General features: G+C 43.6%; 2 protein-coding genes and 1 pseudogene across 2 annotated transcripts; 1 reads left to right on the top strand and 2 right to left on the bottom strand.

Moving 5' to 3' along the window:
* Positions 1 to 12: 12 nt before the first annotated feature.
* LOC139662079 (extracellular calcium-sensing receptor-like) lies at positions 13 to 5,462 on the bottom strand (annotated as a pseudogene).
* A 1,841-nt stretch (positions 5,463 to 7,303) lies between these two features.
* On the top strand, positions 7,304 to 11,747 carry LOC139662032 (extracellular calcium-sensing receptor-like). Its single transcript, XM_071540620.1, has 9 exons — positions 7,304 to 7,494; positions 7,725 to 8,019; positions 8,204 to 8,290; positions 8,537 to 8,806; positions 9,270 to 9,476; positions 9,616 to 9,891; positions 10,289 to 10,516; positions 10,622 to 10,745; positions 10,834 to 11,747. The coding sequence occupies exons 1-9, from the start codon at positions 7,385 to 7,387 to the stop codon at positions 11,745 to 11,747; spliced, it is 2,511 nt and encodes an 836-aa protein (XP_071396721.1). The 5' UTR covers positions 7,304 to 7,384.
* Positions 11,748 to 21,148: 9,401 nt separating this feature from the next.
* LOC139662090 (extracellular calcium-sensing receptor-like) lies at positions 21,149 to 25,551 on the bottom strand. The gene is made up of 12 exons (XM_071540686.1): positions 25,277 to 25,551; positions 24,833 to 25,071; positions 24,534 to 24,625; positions 24,167 to 24,346; positions 23,817 to 24,005; positions 23,465 to 23,687; positions 23,115 to 23,353; positions 22,735 to 22,944; positions 22,481 to 22,604; positions 22,092 to 22,285; positions 21,694 to 21,975; positions 21,149 to 21,571 (listed from the first exon to the last, which is right to left on the bottom strand). Exons 1-12 carry the CDS (start codon positions 25,549 to 25,551, stop codon positions 21,149 to 21,151), a joined length of 2,670 nt encoding a protein of 889 aa, XP_071396787.1.
* Positions 25,552 to 26,096: the final 545 nt, after the last annotated feature.

Genomic DNA, 26,096 nt, shown 5'->3' on the forward strand with positions numbered 1-26,096 from the left:
CCGTCGGCCATCTCAGACAGCCGTTGCCGGCCTCCGGTCCTGCACTCCAGCCGTCTCCGGCCTCCGGTCCTGCACTCCAGCCGTCTCCGGCCTCCGGTCCTGCACTCCAGCCGTCTCCGGCCTCCGGTCCTGCACTCCTGTCCCCGGCTTCCGGTCCAGCATTCCAGTTTCCGGCCTCCGATCCTGTACTCCAGTCTCCGGCTTCCGGTCCTGCTTTCCTGTCCCCAGCTTCCGGTCCAGCATTCCTGTCTCCGGCCTCTGGTCCCGCACTCCCGCTGCCAGACTCCAGTCCTGTACTCCTGAAACAAGAAGCTGACCTCGCAGCCTGCCCCGACCCGCAGCCGAATCTTCTGGTGTCGGCTGCATTCCCTGACCTCCAGCTGCGTCGTCGACCTGAGCGGTTCCGCCTTCGTCATCGACCTCCTGAGCGGTCCCGCCTACATTACCGGCCTCCAGAGCTGTTCCGCCACTCTGGTCGTCCTCCTGCCCGTCCTCCAGAGCTGTTCCGCCACTCTGGTCGTCCTCCTGCCCGTCCTCCAGAGCTGTTCCGCCACTCTGGTCATCCTCCTGCCCGTCCTCCAGAGCTGTTCCGCCACTCTGGTCGTCCTCCAGAGCTCCTGCGCCTATGTGTCCAGCCTCCAGGCCGTCCGCCTGAGGTTTCCTGCTCGGCCTCCGTCCAGCCTCCAGGCCGTCCGCCTGAGGTTTCCTGCTCGGCCTCCGTCCAGCCTCCAGGCCGTCCGCCTGAGGTTTCCTGCTCGGCCTCCGTCCAGCCTCCAGGCCGTCCGCCTGAGGTTTCCTGCTCGGCCTCCGTCCAGCCTCCAGGCCGTCCGCCTGAGGTTTCCTGCTCAGCTTCCGTCCAGCCTCCAGGCCGTCCGCCTGAGGTTTCCGGCTCCATCCTTCTGTTCCCAGGCCACTTGTCCCAGTGAGGATGTTAGCTTGCTAGCAGCGCCGTGAACTAACTCTATTGTTTGGGGACAGGCTACAGTTTACCAGTGATGACCTCTTGAAACACCCTGCCTATGGGGAAAGCAGCTAGACCTGAAGGCAGTTCCAGGGAAAAACAAGCCAGAGGTGTCCACTCTGGTCGGTGGAAAGTTAAAGGTCCCATATTCTACACTTTCCAGTGTTTTATTTTATGTCTTAGCTCCATGGTACCAAAAACACTCTCAAACCATTTTTACACATTCATTTTCCAGCATCTAACTGAGCCTTGCCAAGAACAGGCTGTTTCTGTCGCTGTGCCTTTAAGGCTCATTAATTTTAACAACCCCTCTGTTCTGATTGGCTAACCGTTTAAATAGTGAAATGTGAGACACCACAGACAGGCAGCTGCAGACAGCGAGAGGCAGGGAAAACTCTCTAGTAATAAACAATGACAATCGCTCATCCACTTTGAAAAAAACACTTTGTTAAACTATTCTTTCTTACAAAAATGATAATGAGTGTACCTTTGTGACGCCACAAAGTTACGGAAGTAACTAATATGGATTGTGTGGTTTAGTTGGCTACCGTGCATTTGGATACTTTAACAATGTTTAGATAGCACATCCAACTCCTTTATAATCAAAGAGGCAATTAAGGGAAATCCTGTTTTACATGATATGGGAATCTGAGGATACAAATTCAGAAAGGAAAAAGTGTTTCATCAGTCTTAGTTTTTATCTTATAGAAATTTGTGAAAAACAATTTATTTTACCTATAGTACTGCTAATCTCTCCCTCCGGACATGGTATACAGTCGTAGCAGCAGACAGGTCTTCTTCTCTGCAGCACTTTACGAGTTCCTGGAGGACAGCTCTCACTGCACACTGACACAGGCACCTGGCACATACATACAGGCAGATATAGCCAGTGTGCTATACTGTTTTTAGGATATCACAAAATAATCAAATGTCAGAACAGAATATGTTAAAGGAATATTCCACTTAGTTTTAACATGGGGGTTATTTGGCACTTGACCGCCATGAAAACCAGAATATTAACTACTCATCAAGATCCGATATAGCATTCAGATTCACGACAAACTTGTCCCAGCTGCGTCCGATCTTGGTGAGTAGTTTTTATTCTGGTTTTCATGGCGGTCAAGTGCCAAATAACCCCCATGTTAAAACTGAATATTGCTTTAAATGATTGCCCTCAGGCTCCTTACCTGTGTGCCACCCTCTGCCCAGGTGAGGTTCCTGTTCATACGGAACTCCTGTCCAGCTGGCAGAGATCATCATAGTATCCTACTGTCACAAACTCACGAGTTGCCACTCTCACTTCTCTGCCAGTTAACAAGCTCATATGTGGCCACAGGATCCCCGTTGGCATCAAAAGAGACTGGGTAACCATTTCGAGAGAAATTAACGCTCTTCAGCTGACCCTGAACCTACATGGATAGAGTGGAAGAAGAGACAGTGGGGGGAAGGGGTGGGGGTGGCAGTGAGCAGCAGAGAAGGTGAATAATGTAAAAAAAAAACATTCTATGTAATCAAAGGTAAATAAAATTTACATGTTTTTAAATTATACAAATAATTAGGCCTTCATTTGTTCTGTTGGATTGACCTGTGTGGGCTCTATCCTGGTGAATCTGTCACATTGAGTTGTGGAGTTTGTCTCCTGACACACTAAATTGTGGATGGCATGTGCTATAGCGTAAACAGCCTTGTACACCATGTTAGTGATTCGGAGTTGAGATGTGTCAGTGTACGGGCTCTGGAGCTTCTGTATATCTTCAGTTCCATCACACACTCTCTCCCCTGTGTCAGCACCTACAAACACAGAGAGACAGGAACGGGTTTATTTTAGCTTCAACAATGCTAGGAATATCATGACATCGTATTTGGTTTTGTTTTTTCAAAGAAATCGCCAAACACGCCTTGCAACAACTTGTAGTTCTATAGTGTTCTCATTTATTTGTAAGTCAGACTCATCTTTTAAATTACTTCTCAAAGCACATTTTTACAAACATGCCTTTATAAATTTTACCTATTTTATTTGTGCTGTATTTTCCTTTTTGTTTGACATATTCTTCATTATCTCTGTTTCAATTCATGTATGGCTTTATTATTGTTTACCTTATTGGCTTTTATTTGTTATTGTGTCATTTTCTGTGCAGCAGTTTGTGGCCATTTTTAAATTTGAAACAACAACAACAATGATAATGATAATAATAATAATAATAATTAACAATTTGCTATCTAGTTTGCTGTTGCTTGTGCATCACTGTGTTTAAAACTTTACTTTGTTTATTTGACAGGGACAATGCACAACATATTGCACCAGAGTATAGTCCTTGGGCAGGAGCCGCCAACAGAAACAAAGCAATTCTATTGTCATTGTCAATATTCCTGGATAATGTAGGCTAATGCAGTGTAAAATCTTTAGGTCAGTCCAGTACTTAAACTTGTCATGAGGGGTCATAGTGTCAAGAAATGTGATTAATCAGAGCGGCACACCTCACCTTCACCTTATCAATTATTTCATTATTGACAGATTTTCCTCCATACAGCTTTTAGGAGAAATTGAATAATGACCAAAGGGTTGGTCTTGAAATGGCTAATACAGTTCCAATACCATATCAGGAAACTCAACCCAGATGGGTAGATAATCCAAAAGACAAGAATGTTTTAAAACCCAACCTTACCAACCATAAAGCAGCACTGTGAGTAATAACAGCATGTTAAAAACCAATACAACTTTTCACACTTTTTCCTAGCCGGCAGTTGAATGCACCCTCCCAGAACTCAGTAAGCAGCTGGGAGCCAGTCACTTCAGCTGGAGTGAGATCCAGCAGGAAGTCTCTCAGACCTGGGATGACAGATTGCTGAATGCCAAATCCAATGGCCCCGGCACAAAAGCTGAACCTCAGCATGTCCGGGTCGGTTACCCAGGACTCACTGCCTATCCACTGGCGAGGTGGAGAGGGCTGCCGCGCCAACTCCTCCAGCAGGATCCTCATGTCTCCAGAGGCTGTAAATCCCACAACAACCATGGCTGTGGACCTGGAAAGAGACAGATGCAACTAGACCTTCAAAATAGATTTACATCGACTTGAACGTTTGAGTGTTTAATTTTGTATGTGTCAGGATAGAAAACATAACATAAAAAGGGTTTAGAGAGACTTTTAGTGTTTTGGTGTTTGGAATATATCATTGGCATCGTAAAAAATAGCTTACCGGTATATTGACTTAGTTTTTGTGTTTTTGTCTGTGGAATAGCATATGAGTGTCAGAATAGCCTGTATGGAAATGTTTGGCTCATCCAGTTCGGCTACTCACTTTCTCAAGAGGATCATTAAAGTTTCCGCTAATATCTTAAAAACTAAATGTTTTAATGTTGTGGTTTGTGGAATATATAGGATATCACTATAAACATATAGGGAACACAACAGAATCAGTGATGTAGCCTATAAACTTGCGGATAACATCAGCCACTCGTCGAATCCTGCTGCGTGGGTGCGTTCGATAAAAAGATTCCGAGTATTCCACGCTGCCTGCAGAAACGACGCCATGCCGTTATTCCCATAGTCCGAGTCGGACCGGACAGCACCGATCCAGGTCCAGCCAAAGTGTTTCACAAGCTTGGCCAGAGCGTCAGCCTGGAACTGGTCACTCGGGATTGTCCTGAAGAAGGTCGGGTACTGCTGCTTATCGGACAAGCATGCACAAGTGGCAAAGTGGCTCACCTAGGAAAACAGTATAGTGCAATTATTTAACAGAACAGTAATGGCCTCGGTGGGAGAAGATCAGCACTATGTTAATTATCCCAACACCTAAGTAGGTCAGCAATTGGAGAAATTTACTTGTGGTATGTTAAAGGGCCCGATGATGCGCGACATGCTGATGGATGGCGTGGATCCGGACTCGCCGACAATAGCCGTTACCATACCCGACTGCGAGCATTTTTCGCCGGTGTCAAACATCGGGTGCAGGCCATTTGTCAGCTGGAACGCCACTTGTACCGCCAAGGGAACTGAGGCGCACGAGTCGTGGATTTGGTAACCGAGCCTGATGCCAGGCAGCAGCTCCATGCTGTTGTTGATCTCCTCGATGGCAAAGACCATTGCGCGTGAGAAACGCAGTTCACGGGTGTCCATGCTGCACACAGACAATGAACCACTCATGTCACAGCTGAAGTTTGCACAATACATTGCCAATTCACAAATTAATAACAGACATTCAATGTAAAATAGAACTACAATTATTAATGACAGGCTAATTGTGATTGTTGAATTAAACACAACTGTTTCATAAAGGGTTCAGCATACTTATCAAAAAAGTTTGCAACATAATATATTGCATAATAAAACACATTTCTATCCCAGCACAATCTCATTTCCTCTTATGCCCCACTTCTTCTCCATCTTACTAACCTCCCTGTACACCTTAGGGGCTCAGGCATGCTGGTGTAGTTATGCTTCACTGTGTGCATGTAGTAGTGTATGGAGAAAACACCCCCAATAACGAAGTCACCATCCATTGAGAATGCAGGTAGACGCGGGCTGCCCTGGAGCTTACATTTGACAGAGTGAGCAGGAGCCCCTGTCACAGATGCAGCCCCAGGCCCGACACCAGTCAGAGCCTCTATGCGCCCAGTCCTTTGTTTCAGGCTGTCCCCAGACCCATTCAAGGCAAGAGCTGAGTGCAGCACAACCAAACCCAGAGCCACCGTCAGCCCAGTAAAAAGAATTGAGGAGATCCCCATCCCTGAAGTGTGTGTACATGTGGATAAGGCAGCTCTCACAGGTCAGAATGCATTACCACTGGGTTATATAGCTTTTCACACAAATACTTCCCTCCTTCTACTGTACGTCAGCTTACTATCCATCAGAGAGAGGAGGCCCTATACCTGGTGGTCTTGTCTTTGTCTTAGTAGCTGCTGTCCAAGTCTTTAAGGACTACAGGTTATATTCTCCACTCAATATCCTTGTCCCTAGTCTCCCCTTGTAAATCCCCCTTCATAAAAAACAGATATTACCCCATCATGCAGTTACTTACACCTAGACAATGTTTATTACTTTGTTTCAGGGGAGCCCCCCCCCCCCCCCCCCCCCCCCCCCAAACACAAACAAACAAACAAAAAAAACATGTCACGTTCAAAACAAACATTTTAATTTCCTTTTTACATTTTAGGCAGTTCTTATTGAGAGTGACTTAGTTCATCCATTCGAGAGAACATATACTTCCTATTTTTACTAGCTGTACCTTACTTTGGTTTCCAGCTGATTTTAGCTGATTTAATTTAAAGATTGTATTGCTTAGTTTTGAAGCAATAAATTGCCTTGATCCAACTTATATTTCACAGCTTTTGTTAAATGAATTGTTGCTGTATTCTGAACTGGTTGCAGATCACTAGCTCTACATTTGATGAATTTTGATATGCTTGCATTTTCGGGCAAGCTACAATGACTTAGATCTGACTCCCCAATCGAATCATAGAGTCAACACAGGGTATTTGAGTATTAAAAAACATAGTTATTGGTCTTGTTACAATACTTAAACATGATCTGTTGCAGTTTTACGTTATATTTTCACAGTATTCTTTGAATCGATATTAATAAACACCCAATCCAGTATATTTTGTGCAGCATGCAGCATTGCATGTGTGGGTTTGTGATTGAGTGCTTGTGCGTGAGTGTATGTATAGTGTATGCATGCGTTGTGACACTGACAGCATGGAAGAAACAGAATCTCATTAAATGGCTCAGTGTGCTACTACCATCTAGTGGACATCACAGTAAACTCAGTGAATGTTTGGTAGTGAACAACTCCACATGATCAAGGATGTAAGCCTCTGCAGTTGGTGATTTTAAATGGGTCTATCTAGGGCCACAAACAGATGGTTGTAGTTATCCACAGGTCGCAGAGGCTCTCCTTATAAGTGTATGCACTTGCCCAAATTTTAAACTGCATTTTGGTTCTGCGGACATTTGTCTTTCAAAACAAAGTAAATTGATGGTTTAATGGTCAGTGATATAAGCAATCTATCTATTGTAATGTACAACTTAAGATACATGTGAAAAAGTGTATGCCATTTGAAAAAACAAAGAGAAACACTAAACGGGAGTTGCCTGTGACACAACTTAGACCTCAAACATAGGTGAAATATTTGATATTAATTTATTAGGTCCTGCCCTTACTTCTGCCCTGATGGGTGGTGTGGATGATAACACAATGACGCAAGACAGCAAAGGGGATGACATAGCACTTTCTATAAAATTAAGTGACTGGGCTTAGAAAAGGGATAAACAGAGGGGGACAATCATGAGGACATTTGTTGACACCTATGTGTTTTTGTGCATGTACTTCATCTTGATATTGTTCTCTTCCTCCTTTTTCTCCCCTGTGTCTTCCTCCTTTTCCTCCTCCTGTCGGTTACAGGGACAGTTTCATCTTAATGGGATGCACAAGGCTGGGGATGTGGTTCTGGGTGGGCTGTTTCAGGTCCACTTCTTCTCTGTCTTCCCTGAGCTGTCTTTCACCTCAGAGCCACAGCAGCCCAGCTGCCACGGGTGAGTCTGTGATGAGTCTGAGATACAGCTGAAAGCAGAGACTGGTGTAGATAAATTTCATTAGTTTATCTGTTCAAAGTACTCATTCTGAAGGAATTATCCTGTGATTTTTTTTTTGTTTTTTTGTATATGACATAAATCTTGAGTTAATATTTGAATGAACACTGTTCCCATGTTTGTCATATGGTATTTTTTCAGTAGTAGCTATACAGGCGTAATTTTTGTGTTAGTTTTGATGTTCTAGGATTCAGGCAGGTCCAGACCATGGCCTTTGCTATTGATGAGATCAACAGGAACTCCAACCTGCTACCGAATGTGACTCTGGGATACAGTCTCTATGATAACTGCGTCAAACTAGGAATTGGATTCCGTGCTGCATTATTGTTGGCCAGTGGCCGAGAGGAGCAGTTTCTGTTGGACAACACCTGTTTAGGGTCCCCTCCAGTCCTAGGGATTGTGGGTGATTCTTCCTCTACACGTTCTATTGCCATCTCCAGTGTCTTAGGTTTGTACAGAGTACCTATGGTAAGTTTTCCCCGTTACCATCAGAAAATGCTTTTTGATATTCCTGATTTTGATTGAATTGTAAATTTAAATATGTAATAAGCAACTTATATCATTTACAGCTGAAAAAACTTGTAAGGACTTTTAGTCACTTGCACAATAATTCTATCATATTTTAGGATCACACTGTCTGTGTCTCTTACAGGTGAGTTACTTTGCCACATGCTCTTGCCTGAGTGACCGGCAAAGGTTCCCATCCTTCTTTAGAACAATCCCAAGTGATGCCTTCCAGGTGAAAAAAAAAATAAAAAATGAAACTTTCAATCAGAAATTTATTTAAAGTGAATGAAACTGATTTGCTTTTGTGTATGAAAAGCCATGTGCTTTGTGTGTGTCATTAATGGAGCTATATGGTCTCAGATGACACAGCTGAAAGAGAATAATTAAACCGTGGCCATTGTGAGACTTGTATAGGAGGTTTTCCGCTGAAAGAATATTCCAGCCTGAGCTCTAATCCTTACACTCTCTATCCAACTAGGTGCGTGCTATGCTCCAGATTCTAAAGTGGTTCAGCTGGACTTGGGCGGGCCTGCTGGTCAGTGATGATGACTATGGACTCCACGCTGCCCGATCCTTCCAATCTGACTTGGCTCAGTCTGGTGGAGGTTGTCTGGCCTACTCAGAGGTTTTGCCCTGGGGCAATGACCCAAGTGAACTTAGGAGGATTGTCGATATGATGAGGAAATCCACAGCTCGCGTGGTCATTGTGTTTGCACATGAGAGCCACATGATTCACCTCATGGAAGAGGTTGGGGTTATAATACATCTTAATTTAGGAGTCCATAATTTTAAAGAAGGTGAAATAATGATATTTTATTCCTCTAACCAAAAGATGGCATATGGCAAATGGAAAAATCAAGGTTTTGTCTTTGGTCTCCATAGCACTCTGTACAACGAATAAGTAAATATTTGAATAATTCACACCTCTCACTGGTTAAAGGAGCTATAACCACAAGAAAAATATTCATCCTGATTGCATTAACAGACTGACTCCCATTTCTCTAACCACCGTTTTGACAAAATATGCAGACTCCACTTTGAACAGACATGCATCACCCTTCCTCTTAATAACTTGTAAAACATTGGATTACACCAGTGCTTATGTGACATGTACAAGATGCTATATGGCATAATCATACAATTTAGTTGAGTAGATATTACATTAGTGCCACTGATGTCTGGACTTATATTTGGCAAAATAAAATCCACAGGTGATAAAGCAGAATGTGACAGGTCTGCAGTGGATGGCCAGTGAAGCCTGGTCAGCAGCTACTGTGCTCCAGACCCCCCGCCTCATGCCGTACCTGGGAGGCACGCTGGGTATTGCCATCCGTCGAGGAGAGATACCAGGGCTCAGGGACTTCCTGTTAAGAATTCGTCCTGACAATGACCCTAACAACAGCTATGAAAATAGCATGGTGAGATTTTGACCTTACACTCTTCTGAAATCACAAGAATAGTATACTGTCAGCATACTATTGTTTTTATTAACATTGATTTTTTTTATATGTTTACAATTTCTTATAATTAGTGTTAATCTTCATCTAATTTCTTCAGGTGAGGCAGTTTTGGGAATACACATTTCAGTGTAGATTTGCACCACCACCAGCAGGGTGGCTGGATGCTGGGGGAGCGCTGTGCACTGGACAGGAAGATCTGGGAAATGTGGAAACTGGCTTTTGGGATGTGTCAGAACTCAGGCCAGAGTACAATGTGTACAAGGCTGTGTATTCCCTGGCGTACGCCCTTGATGACATGCTGCAGTGTGTGCCAGGTAGAGGGCCTTTCAGCGGGCACAGCTGTACCACTTTGCAGAGAATGGATCCATGGCAGGTGAGATATCAATTTATATTCTACCTGTTTATGTTTCCAAATCCTGTGCTGAATACTACTGTTTTGGTTTCAGTATATAGAAATGATATGTGAAATGATTCAGTAGACAGACATTCAACAAAACATGTAACTATGAGATTAGTGTTCTCAAAATGTCTAGCAGCAGGATAAAAGCATTTCCTCTTCTGCTGTATGACAGTGATTTATAGTAGGCCTAATGTTATCCAGTCAGAGAAAACAACAGCATCATGTTCAGTGTTTTGACTTCAGTATGGATAAAAACATAACATTGTATTCAGCATGCTGATTAAGTATAGAGATTGTTTTTTTTATACAGCCTGTCTCTCTTTGTCTTTCCTCTTTATCTCTGTGTGTTTTTTCTGACCAACATGTCTAGCTTGTGTATTACTTGGAAAAGGTCAACTTCACCACAGCATTTGGTGATCAGGTGTCATTTGATGAGAATGGTGATGCCTTACCAATCTATGATGTTATGAACTGGCTGTGGCTCCCTGATGGAAGCACAAAGGTTCAGAGTGTGGGTGTGGTTAAGAAGTCCGCCTCCACAGGTGAAGAGCTCACACTTGATGAAGACAGAATCTTCTGGAATTTTGAATCCAAAAAGGTCACTTCTGCTTATCAGCTACCTATTTTGTTGGCCTGTGGAGAACTTATCATGATAGTGTCAAATAGTGTGGAATGACAGTGATAATTGTTACTCTCCCTGTAGCCGCCCCGGTCAGTGTGCAGTGACAGCTGCCCCCCAGGTACCCGCATGGCCAGAAGGAAGGGGGAACCTGTGTGCTGTTTCGACTGCATCCCTTGTTCTGAGGGAAAGATCAGCAATAAGACTGGTTGGTATATATTACAAAATTGTGTTGTCTAACTTTAGGGATGTACTGTATGGCTGTATCTCCTTCAACACCTGCCCCATTTTTTTAGACTCCATGGAGTGCAACAGTTGTCTAGAGGACTTCTGGTCCAGCCCCCAGCGTGATCAATGTGTCCCTAAGAGAATGGAGTTCCTCTCCTACCATGAGCCCTTGGGTATCTGTTTGACAACCACCTCATTGCTAGGCACACTAATCTGCACCATTGTCCTGGGAATCTTCACCTATCATCGCAGCACACCTATGGTACGAGCCAACAACTCAGAACTCAGCTTCCTGCTCTTGCTGTCACTCAAACTATGTTTCTTGTGCTCACTGCTGTTCATTGGCCGTCCCAGGCTATGGACATGCCAGCTGAGGCATGCAGCATTTGGGATCAGCTTTGTGCTTTGTGTCTCATGTATCCTGGTGAAAACCATGGTGGTGCTGGCTGTGTTCAAGGCCTCCAAGCCCGGGGGTGGAGCCAGTCTGAAGTGGTTTGGTGCTGTACAGCAGAGAGGGACAGTTCTGGCTCTAACTTCCATCCAGGCAGCAATCTGCACAGCCTGGCTTGTCTCTTCCTCACCAGCTCCTCACAAAAACACACAATATCACAATGACAAGATAGTCTATGAGTGTGTAGTAGGGTCCACAGTTGGTTTTGCAGTGTTACTGGGCTATATTGGCTTACTGGCTATCCTCAGCTTCCTCCTAGCATTTCTGGCAAGGAATCTTCCAGACAACTTCAATGAGGCCAAGCTCATCACTTTCAGCATGCTGATCTTCTGTGCTGTGTGGGTGGCCTTTATCCCTGCTTACATCAGCTCCCCAGGCAAATATGCAGATGCGGTGGAGGTATTTGCCATCCTGGCCTCTAGTTTTGGCCTCTTGGTGGCACTGTTTGGTCCAAAGTGTTATATAATCCTGCTGAGACCTGAGAAAAACACTAAAAAAGCTATCATGGGCCGAGGCACCACCAAGACATAAAAGTAGCACTTCAATGTATCACTCACAATGTATCCTTAACATTTTTTCTTCACTCAACACAGATATCCTTATGAAAGTGGCAAAGTGAGACAGACAATTGCAATGTTAAGTAACAGAGGAATCAGGGCTGACCACAATTAAATGTGTTTTACTGTGAAATTGGTTACCACTGGGATCACTTCTCTGGTTTGGGAGGGTCAAACCCTGTGCATTTTTGTCACCATGCAATCAAGTCCAAACAATGCCCTTTCAATGATAATACCTTTGTGACTTTTCATAGTATAATCTACTTTACTGATGATTGAGTAATCTATTCAGAGATTAATCATGTTTTAGCATTAGCATTAATCATATTTTATGAAGAAAAGATGGTGAAAAGTTGATCCCCCTGGCTTCTCCCCTGGTTTCCATGTGTTTCACAGCAACAGTGTACTTGTAGTTATATACCTAACATTATAAGAATGAAGAAATGTAGAACCTGACTCAAAATTCATGTTATATAGGCCTAAGAGGTGACTGATTTGGATGGATCTTTAGGGGGTGGTGGTGGGGTTTGGGGCCATCTGACATGCTGTAATTTACTGCGGACCCTTCTGGAGCTGCTGTGGGCTTAGTTTAAAGGGGCAGTATTCTGTGACCTTTATCAACTATAAAGGAATAGCAACCAACATCAATAGAACTGATCACCTCTTACACAATTATCTGGCCCCCACCCACCAGTGTCACATTGTCTTGAAATTCCAATGGGAACAGAGTACTGGCTGGAAAGTGAGTGTGAAAGCCAGGCACAGGAATTGCTGAGTGGTATTTGTATTGATCAATTACCATATTACCCCCCATCCCTCAGATGTATTATGGTCATTTTGTGCTATGGGGCAGTAAAAATCTTATCTATTGCCCCTTTAACAAAGCTTTAGGTTACCACAGTTCTCTGAGTAGCATTAGTGAGATACGGGTATCCCATCACTATGGGATACGCCCCCGGCATATTCTCAGAAGCACTTATTCCATTATGCCAGTCTTGATTGGCTGGCAGTTGTGACACAGATGTTATATTGGGCTGACGCTGCGTCACTCATTCAAATAAGCACACCTCTTCTTGCTTCATATTGTTTCTTTTATACACATTTTATTGTTGTTTTAGTATTGTCTACTATTGCTTCTCTGTCAGGAATATTTTATTCTTATTTCATTTTTGTGAAGCACTATGTAACCATGTTTAAATAAGTGCTATATAAATAAATAAATAAATTCAATTCAATTAAGGGTGGTCCGTTGAGACATCTTACGGCCGAAATACATGGGACACGGACGCGGCGCGACACATCTGCCGCGGAATGCCCGCAACAGAGCGCGTCCATTATAATCAACTGAAGCTGCTACACGGACCACGGAAGCCGCGCGCACCCGCGCGGGCATCGCGCGGCTCATCTCTATTTTTGCGCATCTGGTCTATTTTTTCCCCTCTACGCGCGGCTACGCGGCCCTCAAACAGGTAAAAACTCCATAGAACTGTGTAAAAAACGAGTACAATCTGTTTAAAAATGATTAAAATAAATACCTCATTGTACCAGAGGCAATGTGACGCAGCAGAGCAACCTTGTGGGTGTTTTTACATTGCACATTAAAATAAATAAATCAAATCAATGTGTATCCATGATCCTGTAGTTAAAACGATCTAGTTAATTAATTCAATACCAGTTAATATAGCCTATACTTCCAAACCAAACCAAAGTATCGTACTTGATATCTCCTCAGAAAACCACGCAACCACACGCTACAAAGACGGAGTCTGTGTAGCAGGTAAAAAACCTGCTCCGCCCCGCCTACGTGACGCGTCGCGTCCGTGTCCCATGTATTTCGGCCGTTACTCCTGCTACCCAGAGAACCAGGGTTACCGCAGGTAACCTAAAGTTCTCTTTCATAGGATTTGTTTTGATGTGTCACTATGGTATATGGAGACTCTGGTATTGCCAGACAAGCTTATCTCACTGAATAGCCCACGCTCAAGACGGCGTGAGCAAGACTTGGAGCAGTGAAATCTAATTTATATAATCTTGCAAATGTGAGGGGCGAGTTCCAGCTCGCTTCAGCACAGATATCCTGTATAGAGACACCCCTAAACAGGGCCCAAGAAATCCCTGGTGGAGTGCACATGTAAGCCAGCTGGGGCCTGAAGACCCATGTGGGAAAGCCTTTGTTTCGTAATGGGCTTTCCCCTGTGGGGCTTAGCCCAGGACACAAACAACTGGTCCCCTTTCCTAAATCCACCAGTTCAGTCCAGGTACACATTTAAAGCAGGCACTAGATATCTGTAGTGATAATGTGCCAAGCTAGCTCAAGTGGTGGACAAACAGCAAGGTGGCCGCTGGCTTATCATGCTGGTAGCTTGCCTGGTGTAGTGCGGCTAACATGGATGCCGAGCTAGCTGGGAGGTAGAAGCCAGTGAGGATGTTAGCTTGCTAGCAGCGCCGTGAACTAACTCTATTGTTTGGGGACAGGCTACAGTTTACCAGTGATGACCTCTTGAAACACCCTGTCTATGGGGAAAGCAGCTAGACCTGAAGGCAGTTCCAGGGAAAAACAAGCCAGAGGTGTCCACTCTGGTCGGTGGAAAGTTAAAGGTCCCATATTCTACACTTTCCAGTGTTTTATTTTATGTCTTAGCTCCATTAAAAGCCGTTTGTGTGGTGTCAGGTACCAAAAACACTCTCAAACCATTTTTACACATTCATTTTCCAGCGTCTCTCTGAGCCTTGCCAAGAACAGGCTGTTTCTGTCGCTGTGCCTTTAAGGCTCATTAATTTTAACAACCCCTCTGTTCTGATTGGCTAACCGTTTAAAAAGTGAAATGTGAGACACCACAGACAGGAGCTGCAGACAGCGAGAGGCAGGGAAAACTCTCTATTAATAAACAATGACAATCGCTCATCCACTTTGAAAAAAACACTTTGTTAAACTATTCTTTCTTACAAAAATGATAATGAGTGTACCTTTGTGACGCCACAAAGTTACGGAAGTAACTAATATGGATTGTGTGGTTTAGTTGGCTACCGTGCATTTGGATACTTTAACAATGTTTAGATAGCACATCCAACTCCTTTATAATCAAAGAGGCAATTAAGGGAAATCCTGTTTTACACAATATGGGACCTTTAAGCTAGTTAACCGGGAAAGCAACAGTTGAGAGATAATGCTTCTGAACCAAAGCGAGAAGAGGTGAAAGTGACGCAGCATCAGCCCAATATAAAGGGAGGAGGGTCCTGATGTCACGACTGCCAGCCATTCAGAGCTGCCGTAATCCATAAGTGCTTCTGAGAATACGTGGGGGGAATATCACACAATGAGCACAAAGTTTTATTGTAGGGGCAATAAATACAATTTTTAATTATCTCTATGATTCCAGACTATTCAAAAACCAGAAAGATGTAGGTGTCACCATAGACGGCTAGGCCTCTCTGGACCCCCAATGACCACCACAGCAGCTAGGTACAAAAATATAATCTTTATTATTAAACGTTCTTAAACAAAAACAAAACCTAATAGATCAAACGATTGAGCTAAGAAGTACAAAGTTCCAAAATTGTTGAGACAGCAACATAAGTTTGAATTATTATCCTACAAAACAGATCAAACCAAACTGACGACCACTCTTTTGCATTGTGAACGTGATCAAGGGAACGTGATCAAAACTCAGATCGTCACTGGGATTTACTGTTTCACTTCACTCACGATTTCATTCCACTGCAAACTGTGATATTAAGGTAGTCACACTGCAAAAATGCAAATGAGGAGTTACAGCATTTAAAGCTTTGTAAGAAGAGCAACTCCGTTGGTTATCTTATCTTATCATTATCTGTCAAGCTGCCAAGATGGCGCCAGTGTGTACGGCGAGCCGTCTGTCGTGTCTGCTCGGCCTATTGTTTGCTGCTGCTTTGTTTTTCTGTGTATGTGGTCGAAATGTCTCTGCTTTACTTGTTTATGATCGCCAAGCACTTCCTAACAACCGAGCTTCTGAAGAGATGTTGTCAAAGCACGATTTGGGAGACCAGACTACAAACCTTCCTCCCTTCTTATCGGATATACCTGCATGCCTGCGCTGCCTACCTTGCGCCTTTCCCCGTAAGAAACGTTTTAGAAGATGGGGAAAGCGGGGAGGGGTACTGGTGAGATTTAAGGCTCACCTGACATCCTCTTGTGTGTCTGATCCTCGCCTCTTTTGCGGTTGATGTTACTATTCTCCTGTTGTCTGGCGCTCACTGGAATTTAGAGGTCGGTGGATCCGACCCGTTGTTCCTGGTCCGCCGACGGAGCCTCCTCTACCCTGGCGGATGCGGGTCTGCAGAAGCGGTGTGGACCACGGGAACCTTCGCCCGCTGAGTCGTGCTTCAACATCGGCCAGCGAGGAGCTTACTCTTCGTATGGCTCTGATTAATGCTAGATCGCTAGCAAACAAGACTTTCTTGCTTAACGACTTCTTCACCTCTCGCGAGTTGGATTTTATGTTTCTGACGGAAACCTGGCTTCATGCTGGTGAATTTACTTTTTCCGAACTTCTTCCTCCTGAATGTGCATTTTTCAGCTCCCCTTGGACCACCGGCAAGGGTGGAGGGCTAGCATCTGTATTCAAATCCACCTTCCACTGTCGGCAGACTCCATCTGACACCTACTTCAGCTTTGAGCTGCAGCTATTTGAGATAAACCTTCCTTTTCCCGTGCTGTGCGTGGTGGTGTACCATCCACCAAAGTTCAATAAGGATTTCATACAGGATTTTGCAGACTTCTTGGCAGGGGGTTATGTTAAAATATGATTGTTTTTTTATTGTTGATGATTTTAATATACATGTATGCTGATCAAAGACTTTTTGAATCTTATTGACTCTCTTAATCTCACTCAGGCGGTGACTGGCCCGACACATAAAAAGGGACACACACTGGACCTTGTGCTGTCTTATGGTTTTTGTGTATGTATCAGTGAAATTTGCGACACATGTATATCAGATCATCTGACTGTTTTATTTACTGCAACAGTCCCTTGTTCTAGGGTTACAACATGTGCTCCTGCACGCCGCCTGCGTGCGATTAACCCTCTATGTCGCAGTTTTCTATTGTTTTTAAAGACTCTATGCTTTATACCCTGGATGGCTGTTGTGATCTCAGTGCTGAGGAGCTTACCACCCTTTTTGACTCCACTTGCACTGATATCTTGGACTCTGTTGCTCCATTTAGGACTAAACGCACTAAACCACTTTCAGAGCCGTGGCTGAATGATACTACCCACGCTCTCAGATGCGCATGTGGACGAGCTGAGAGAAAGTGGATGAAGGATAAGCTTCGAATCTCTTTAGGAATTTTACGGGACTGCTTATCAAAATACCAGAGAGCCGTTAAAACTGCTAAAACAGAGTTTATATCTAACCTTGTTTCCAATAACAGTCATAGGCCTCAGTTCTTTTCAATGCTTTCAACTCTCTTATAAATCCTTGTGATACAGCCCGTATTGTACCAACGCCTACACTATATAATAACTTTCTTACATTTTTTATCGACAAGATTTCTGCTCTTAGGTCTTCACCCACTTCCTTAGCCCTAGACCCTTCTGTTCCTCCTATGTGCCCTGTTGTTTTCGATCAGTTTGAGCCTGTATCATTCTCCTTATTATCAGAGGTAGTTCATCATCTGCAGCCTACAAATTGCCCCCTAGATAGTATTCCCTCTCGTCTACTAAAAGAAGTTTTTAATACTGTTGGGTCAAGTATTCTTGTTTTGATAAATACCTCTCTTATTTCAGGGTGTGTTCCAGCTGCTTTTAAACATGCTGTAGTGCAGCCTCTTATCAAAAAGAAAAATCTGGACCCTTCTGTTCTCTCTAACTTCAGGCCAATTTCTAAGCTACCTTTTCTGTCTAAAGTTTTGGAGAGAGTAGTTTTTATTCAATTGCAAACATTTTTAGATAACCATGGCATTTATGAAAAGTTTCAGTCTGGTTTTAAACCACGCTATAGTACTGAAACAGCTCTTTTAAGAGTTTTTAATGATCTTCTCTTAACTGTTGATTCAGGGAACTCTGCTATACTGGTGCTTTTAGATCTGACTGCTGCCTTTGACACTGTGGATCATAAGATCCTTTTATCACGTCTTGAACAGTGCGTAGGCATCAAAGGTACTGCCCTCAAATGGTTTCAATCCTACCTGACAGATAGGAGTTTCTCGGTTCACCTAGGCGAATATTCTTCGACTGCGGCCCCACTTACTTGTGGGGTCCCTCAAGGCTCCATTTTGGGCCCCATCCTCTTTTCATTGTATATGCTGCCCTTGGGTCCATTTTTGGCTGGACCGCAACAGTGCGGCCAGCCCTATAAACGCGAATGTCTGTCACTCACTGACTGACTGAGTGATGAAGTTATACCATTGGTCGGCCGTGGCACGTGGCACACCCATACACGGTCCAGCCATATACTAGGTTTTGACCTAGTCTTGATAAGAAACATAATATTCCTTTTCATTGTTTTGCTGATGATATACAAATCTATCTGCCTATAAAAACAAAAAGTAAAGATTCAATGCAGCCTTTGCTGAACTGCTTAAAAGATATCAAAACTTGGATGGATTTAAACTTTCTCAATCTTAATGAAAATAAGACTGAGATCATTATGATTGGACGACCTGACCTATTGGATGACTCTGATGGTACTCTTGGCCCTTTAGCTTCTTAGAATCGATCTTTTGTTAAGAATCTTGGTGTGATTTTTAACAGCTTCTTCAAATTTGATAAACAGATTAGTTCAGTTGTCAAAACTAGCTTTTTTCAGTTAAGACTTTTAGCCAAGGTAAAGGCCCATCTCTCTCCCAAGGATTTCGAGAGAGTTATTCATGCTTTTATTACCTCTCGGTTAGACTATTGTAATTCTTTGTATGTGGGTGTAGATCAGTCGTCTCTTCGTCGTCTGCAGTTAGTACAAAATGCAGCCGCTCGTCTTCTAACTGGAAAAAGAAAGGATGATCACATAACACCAGTATTGGCCTCCCTCCACTGGCTTACTGTCCATTTCAGGATTGATTTTAAGGCGCCACCTTATCTAGCAAAACTCTTGCATCATCATACTCCAGTTAGAGCACTGAGGTCGACCAACCAGATGCTCTTGGATGTTCCGAGATCTAGGCACAAAAACAGAGGCGACCGAGCCTTTGTGGTGGCTGCCCCTAATCTCTAACAGCTTACCTATTCATATAAGAACTGCTCAGACCCTAGAAACCTTTAAGTCGCTGCTTAAGACCCAACTCTTCTCGTTGGCATTTAATTCGAGTTGAGCTTGACACCTTGACTTCATCTTCTATTGTGCCGCAATTCTTTTATTATTATTATGTTTATTGTTTTCTTTTATTCTTATGTGTTATTTACTTTTATATTCGTTTATTTTGGTATTTTAAGCCTGTTCAGCACTTTGGTCAACTGTGGTTGTTTTAATTGTGCTATACAAATAAACTTTGACTTGACTTGATCTTAACCGCCTTTGCTTAGCTCACAATTGAAAAAATAATAACTGTAAGTCTAATCACATAAGACAAAGTAAGTTAATAAATAAAGATACAGTTTTAAAATTGTCCGTCCCAAATCATGGCAAGAGCGCCACTCTGTCCTTTCCTGGTGAGTTGGGAAATAAAAGAGGTCCTTATCAGTCCCGATCCAGTCCTCTCAATGTCAAAGCCACGCCAGCCCTCTGGAGTTAACTGGGGCGAACAGCAGAGTAGCGCAGGCAGGGAAGGGTATAGCCTAAAGCAGCAGCCAGGTGAACAGCAGATGGTGTTGGCAAGTATAACTCTCAGCAGCAGCCAGGTGAACAGCAGATGGCGCAGGCAGGTAAGGATAGCCTACAGCAGCAGACTGGGAAGACACAGAACAGACAATAAGAGCACGCATCCACACACACACAGGTACTGACACACCATCTAGTGAGTAGGAATTGACCATCCCTGTTATGCAGAATGGCTGTGGTCGGCCCTCTCCAGATCTTACAGCTGTCCGGTCCCAACTGGCCCATTATCTGGTAGCATCTCCTTTTATAATCTTGTCACCACACCTCTTTTAAGTCGGAGCTAAGGACACCTAGGAGTCAAGTTTGGAAACAGAAACAGTGCACCCAATGGACACAATACACACCATATTCTAGCTCTGGCTAAAATACAGTCCCGTTCACAGACCCCTGGAGAAAACCCAAAGGCAGTCCTACAGATCACGTCATGTCCACGACATTGATACTGCATGTACTGTATCTCTTGATTTTTATTACATTTTAGGCATTTAGCTGATTTAGTTGGGGACAGAAGACGGTGAGATAGCGACTCAGCTGTTCTGACCAGAGTACGAATGTTACTTTTGGAGCTAGGAGGGAGAAAAGTCAACTATGGGTCGAGCGACGACCATAGCAGGCAAGAGAGAGTTAAGTTGCCGGTGGTAGCAGAATGCAGAGTATGGTAGGGCTGGAGCATATCCTAAAGGTATGGGGATGTGGCTCCCTTAGCAGCCTTGTACGACAGCATCAGCGTTTGAATTTCATGTGAGCTGCCAATGCAGGCAGTGGAAGAAGAGTGGAGTGAAGTGGGTATATTAGGAGATGCTGAAGACAAGGCAAACTGCAGGGTTCTGGATGATATTTAATTTTTAATAATCAATAAAATAGTCTGTCTTCAAAGGAGCTCCTGGAATATGTCTTATTGAACCATGTGATTTGGGAAGGACATTTAATTAGAAAAGGCACCAGCAGTGTCATATGGGAATACAGAATTACACACTTCATGACTATAATAAATTAACAGAATTTTTTAATGAACAGTATCTAATTGTATTATTTTTCTTATGAACCTTCTAGCAGCGGTACATATTAACTACATATAATGATTGTAGAAAAACGTAAATGTTGTGAATGAGAAATAATCAAAAACATAACTATGTGGTAATTTAGATTGGAAGAGACTTTTTAAAAATGTAAGTTTACAACAATGGGCTGGAGGAGAAGGGAGGATATTCACACACTGATAAATAGGAGCTCCCCAGTGCAAGCAGAGTCTAATAGGACTCTGTTGTAGAAGGTTAAGCATTTCTTAATTTTCTCTTGCCCAGATTTTCCTAGATTGATCTTCTGATTAAAAGCTTGCCTTTTTAAGTGATGCGCAGCACAAAGTTTGATGGCAACTAGATATTTTTCAGTAGGAGTTAAGATTGTTATATCTCATACAAAATATTGAGCAATGTAGCTATGTATATTATGTATTTTTGTATAGCCTAACCAATATGTGCAAAATGGTATGGAACAAAAAATAATCAAGAGGAACTGTAATGGTTGATTTACTTCATTTCTCTCTTATTTGTTAGGCCTTGTAGTTTTGTTGATTTTTCTTTGCTATCTGGCCATCAGGTGTTTCTTGGTATTTCTCTCAGGCCTCATGAGAATGATGAAGCACTTTGGGGCAAAGATGCAGAGCAGGAGGCCATAGCTTGAGGCCAGGATGGCAAAAATCTCCACAGCAACAGCGTACTTCCCCGGAGAGCTAATGTAAGCAGGCACAAAGGCCACCCACACCGCACAGAAGATCAGCATGCTGAAGGTGATGAGCTTGGCCTCATTGAAGTTGTCAGGAAGTTTCCTACCCAGGAAGGCCAAGAGGAGGCAGATGCAGGCCAGCAGGCCAATATAGCCCAGGACCAGAGAGAAGCCCACCACAGAGGCCATGGCACACTCTAGGGTAACCTTTGACCCCTGGAAACCCAGGTCACGTCGAGGCACAGGGGGGCTGAGGGACAGCCATGTAATACAGATGATAACCTGGATGAAAATATGCATTGTTTAAAGTGAATTGATTGAAAGTGAAATGTGGTACATCAGACATCATTGTGACATTATTTCACTATTTCTGAAAAAATCAACAGTGCATCTATAACACTCACCTGTATACAGGTAAAGAGGCAGACACTTCCCCTCTGCTGGCCTGGACCAAACCACTTTATCAGTGCTCCAGCACCAGGCCGAGCTGAGCGGAAAGCAGCCAGAACTACTATGGTCTTGACCTGGAGGCAGGAAACACAGAGTACAAAGCTGATCCCAAATGCTGCCTGCTGGAAGCGGCAAGACCAGATCGACGGACGACCAATGAACACCAGCGAGCACAGGAAGCAGAGCTTGAGTGACAGGAGAAGCAGGAAGCTCAGTTCTGAATTGTTGGCTCGCACCTTGAAATGAGGAGTGGGATAAATAGAGATAATCACATTAACAGACAAAGATGTGGGTATTTAGATAGGCCAAATGTTTTGGATCTAACAGAAAATATATTACTCTGGGCTCTCACCATGGGAGTGTGACGGTAGCACAGGAAGACCACAAACACAGCTGCTGTCACCATGGCACCCGACACAGCTGCTGTTGTCAGGGTAATGCCCAAGGTCTCATTAAAGGAAAGGAAGTCCACTTGACGAGGGATGCAGGCAGTTCGCTCAGCATTGGACCAGAACTCTGATGGGCAACGCTCACACTGGAGGGAACCTGGGACAAGACAGGGAGGAGATTGAAGGAAAACAAAAGAGAAAGCAGAAAATTACCGACAAGTGAAAAACTTCAGGTTAAAGGCTGGGTCACCTACAGCGTGTTGGAAGCCTGTTTATACTGTTATGAACAGCAGTTGTGCCATTGACTGTATTAAATGTTGTTGGGAACTTTTTGTTACTGTAATTTCCTTACCAGTTTCATTGCTAATCTCCCCTTCAGCACATGGGATACAGTCAAAGCAACAGACAGGTTCCCCCTTCCTGCTGGCCATCCGGGTACCTGGGGGGCAACTCTCACTGCACACTGAAACAGGCACCTAAACAATAAGCCAAACCATATTCTCAAGCACAACATACATGTCTTGTAAATGCACAAAGAAAATAAACATTCAATTTAATAGCAATTGTATATTTAGCCTGAATCAAGATGCTTTTCTATCTGACTACCTGATTGGACCCTGTGCTCCACTGAATAGCTGATTGGTTAAGGTGGAGATCAAACCCATCCACTCGACCCATCAAAACAAGTTTGAGTGACCCCTCGGGGGTGGTCTGCCAGTTGACAAGGTCATACACTGCTGGAATATCGGCCCCTTGAAAGAAAAACCTTTCCCCCTGTGGAGTGGTGAAGTTCACCTTGTTCATGTGCTGCAACAGCTGGAAACATCAAAATGTTAATGAAATATTTCACATTTCAATTAAACTGTGTGAAATACTGTATATGACGAATGCATTTATAATATACACCTTATATTATCAGAGTTTCATTAGAATAGTACACGCTACAAGCCTTAATGACAAGCCACAGAAAGTTTGATTGCATTTACCTCTATGGGGTTGATGTTTTGTGGAGAGGAACAGGTGGAGCTGTTGCTTCGGGGAGGGCTATCTCTGTCGGGGCAGGAGAGAAGGCTGTGAAGGGCATGAGCTGCAGCATACACAGCAAGGTAAACATTATAGGTCACCCTCAGCTGGGAGGTATCGGTAAAGAGATTCTGCACCCCCTCCAGGGACTCTGTCCCACTGCAGGGGGGTAGGGGAGCTGAATGAGGGGACCTGTTGGCAGGAGATGAAGTAGAGACATTTGATGGATGGTCAGACCTTGGGAGAGGAGTTACAGAGTTGAATGATGAAGAGTGATAGGAAGAAAGAGGTGTGGCATGTGATTGTGTAGTTTCAGGACGACATCCAAACTCCTTTTCCCAGAATTCTCTTAATATCTCATCGTCAGGACGATGAGATGGATGCAAACTTCTGAGATAATTCTCAAATCCAGGTATAGTTGAACTTCGAACAGCCACACCTAGAACACCACTTGCCACCTTAGAGACGGCAAGATTTTGAAGAAGTTCACCACTGGTGCTCCAAGCCTCACTGGCTAGAAACTGTCTGTCAGTCACCTAGAATGAGAGCAAAGGGAAATAATAAAAATGACAATTAAAAATAGTCACCACGTTTTCCAAATAAGATGACTTAGTTTGATGATGAATTTACTGGGTTTAATGCTTGCTTTTATTTTAGTTTCTCACATTTCTCTTGGCTAGTTCCATGAATAACTGCCTCACATCTGTGTACCAGGAAAAGATCAAAATCACCCTGGCAGTTGAGGCCTCAACAGTGACTGCTGCTCGTCTGGCATCTCTCACTATAGCCTCCCTACTGAGAGTCTCTAAGAATGCCAAACACACTCCTGCTCCCTGAATCTCCTTCTGAAATTCCTGAAATATGGAGGTGGAAAGAGCCACAAAAATGAGATGAGAATGAGCAACATGTAGATAGTGTATTTATTTGTATAAAAAATTTAATAACCATCAGGCACACTATTATACGGATAGTACATACTTTGTTCTACAATCAATATAACAACAAAATCAAACACCTGGATTGCCAAGCGACCATAGTCATTGTTTGCTACCACCGCTCCAACCCAAGTCCAGTGGAAGCGTATGGCAAGCCGAGCCATGGCCCGGGCTTGGTAAACATCACTTGGGATGGTCCTGAAGAAGTTGGGAAACTTACGCCTGTCACTCAGACAGGGACAGCTAGACAGGTAGCTGATCTGAGAGAAAAAAATAAAAAATATAATATTAATTTAATGAAGTAATTTTTATCTTAATAACATTTTAATCAATCAATAATAATTGATGAAATATGAACAATGTTTTCAGTTTCAACTACTTCATCTGATTTGCACTATACAAAAATATGTTCCTCTGAGGCTTTATTCCTGAGGTAATGAAACTCACTACAGGTACAGAGAGCGGCCCCAGGGTCCTGGACAGTATTTTGCCTGTTAAGGATGAGGCACCACCAATGACCAAAGGAACAGGCGGACCACCTTATGACATCAAAGGACATGGTGGGGGATGTGTTGAAAACAGATGAATGACAAAAAGAGCGCACTACTTTAGTTCAGTTACATGGAAAATACAGTTTGGCTCTATGTCAAAGACAACATCACACTCTTTATGCTATGATCATTTCATTTGGTTGTGTTATGGACACAGTAGCAGTTCTGTGCACATCAAGCTGTATAGTAGGCTACCTCTCCTCTCCCCATTTTGTCCATACACAGCTGAATGAGGTAGAGTGGCTGTTGAGTTACAGCTGTGGCTGTCTCCTCCAACCAGTGACAGTGCTCCTTGCAGGGCCCAGGGGTGTCGGCCACAGCTATCAAGAATATGGTAGCTCAGCCTCACGCCTGGCAGCAGAATGGCGTTACGATTGATTTCTTCCACCGCAAACACCATAGCATATATATACCTTAATGGAGCGAGTTCTAAACTGAGACCACAGGAAAGAGAGTGAGAAAAATAGCAGTCAAAATATTCAACTGACCGCAAAGTCATCCAGTGATAACATAAAAGTAATCATCAGATACAAAAAGGCAAATGAATGCTTCTTGTGTTTGTCAACCTGAAATTGCAGACAGTGTGCAGTATGTGACATACAGTAATCAGTCAATAACATGTACAGTGAACAGTTTTACCCAGTGCAAGGTTTGTAGTATGGCGGCTTAGTGAAGCCCTGGTCTGTAACTGAAGGCAGGTAATGAAGGTTAAAGAGCCCGCCGATAACCACATCCCCATCCTGGGAGAGCCCCTGCTTGCTCTGCTCCATTAGCGCACCCCAGCGAGAACACATCGCCGTCTGAGCCACCTCCAGCCCCACCCTGAGCCCCACCTCTCTGCCCACCACCCCCAGAAGGAGCAGGTACGGGGCTGAGGAGGGCCACCGAGTGAGGAGCCAGGAGAACCAAGACATGGATACAGCTGTTCTAGACACTTGTTACATATACTCAATTAGATAACTGATATGTCTGCGGCAGAATATACATTAAACAGAGGTGCAATGAACAAAATATCTATAAAAATTCAACAGTTCAAATCAAATCCCTCCCAGACGTCTCTCACAATGCAGCAGGAGAAAGTTAACATCTCATCCTTAAGTCATCCACCTGTAGAGAGAAAGGGTAATTTACAGGTAAAGATGTAACCATTTTGAAAGTATTTGCATCATTATGTACACCAGATATAACTTCCACATCGACTGACAAGGTATCTGACATACCCCCCTGCTCTGCACAACCAAAGTGTTGATGTGGGTATTTATAATAGCTGTAAAGCCCATGGTGGAATGATAGTAAACAGGATGACACATGCACATGGAAACCCAAACCACTCCTCTCAAGAATGAAGGCAAAACAACAATGGCATGACAGAGACTGATTAACGTGTAAGGATATGTGTGTGAGTGAGGGATTTGAACTTTTTACTACACAAGCTATAATAATGTCATTTGAACTAACC

The sequence above is a fragment of the Centroberyx affinis genome, unplaced genomic scaffold, assembly GCF_046629955.1.
Source record: "Centroberyx affinis isolate AG114_WGS23_722 - 3 ecotype Tasmania unplaced genomic scaffold, CSIRO-AGI_Caff_v1 ptg000211l_1, whole genome shotgun sequence".
In the NCBI taxonomy this organism is placed as follows: Eukaryota; Metazoa; Chordata; class Actinopteri; order Beryciformes; family Berycidae; genus Centroberyx; species Centroberyx affinis.

Excerpts from the sequence above, each read along its gene's own strand:
- LOC139662032 (XM_071540620.1), top strand. The coding sequence starts at position 7,385 with ATGCACAAGGCTGGGGATGTGGTTCTGGGTGGGCTGTTTCAGGTCCAC. Across the intron at positions 8,807-9,269 it reads TGATTCACCTCATGGAAGAG|GTGATAAAGCAGAATGTGAC; the intron begins GTTGGGGTTATA and ends TAAAATCCACAG. Across the intron at positions 10,746-10,833 it reads AAAGATCAGCAATAAGACTG|ACTCCATGGAGTGCAACAGT; the intron begins GTTGGTATATAT and ends CCATTTTTTTAG.
- LOC139662090 (XM_071540686.1), bottom strand. The coding sequence starts at position 25,551 with ATGTCTTGGTTCTCCTGGCTCCTCACTCGGTGGCCCTCCTCAGCCCCG. Across the intron at positions 22,945-23,114 it reads AAAACATCAACCCCATAGAG|CTGTTGCAGCACATGAACAA; the intron begins GTAAATGCAATC and ends TGATGTTTCCAG. Across the intron at positions 22,605-22,734 it reads GGAGCACAGGGTCCAATCAG|GTGCCTGTTTCAGTGTGCAG; the intron begins GTAGTCAGATAG and ends CTTATTGTTTAG.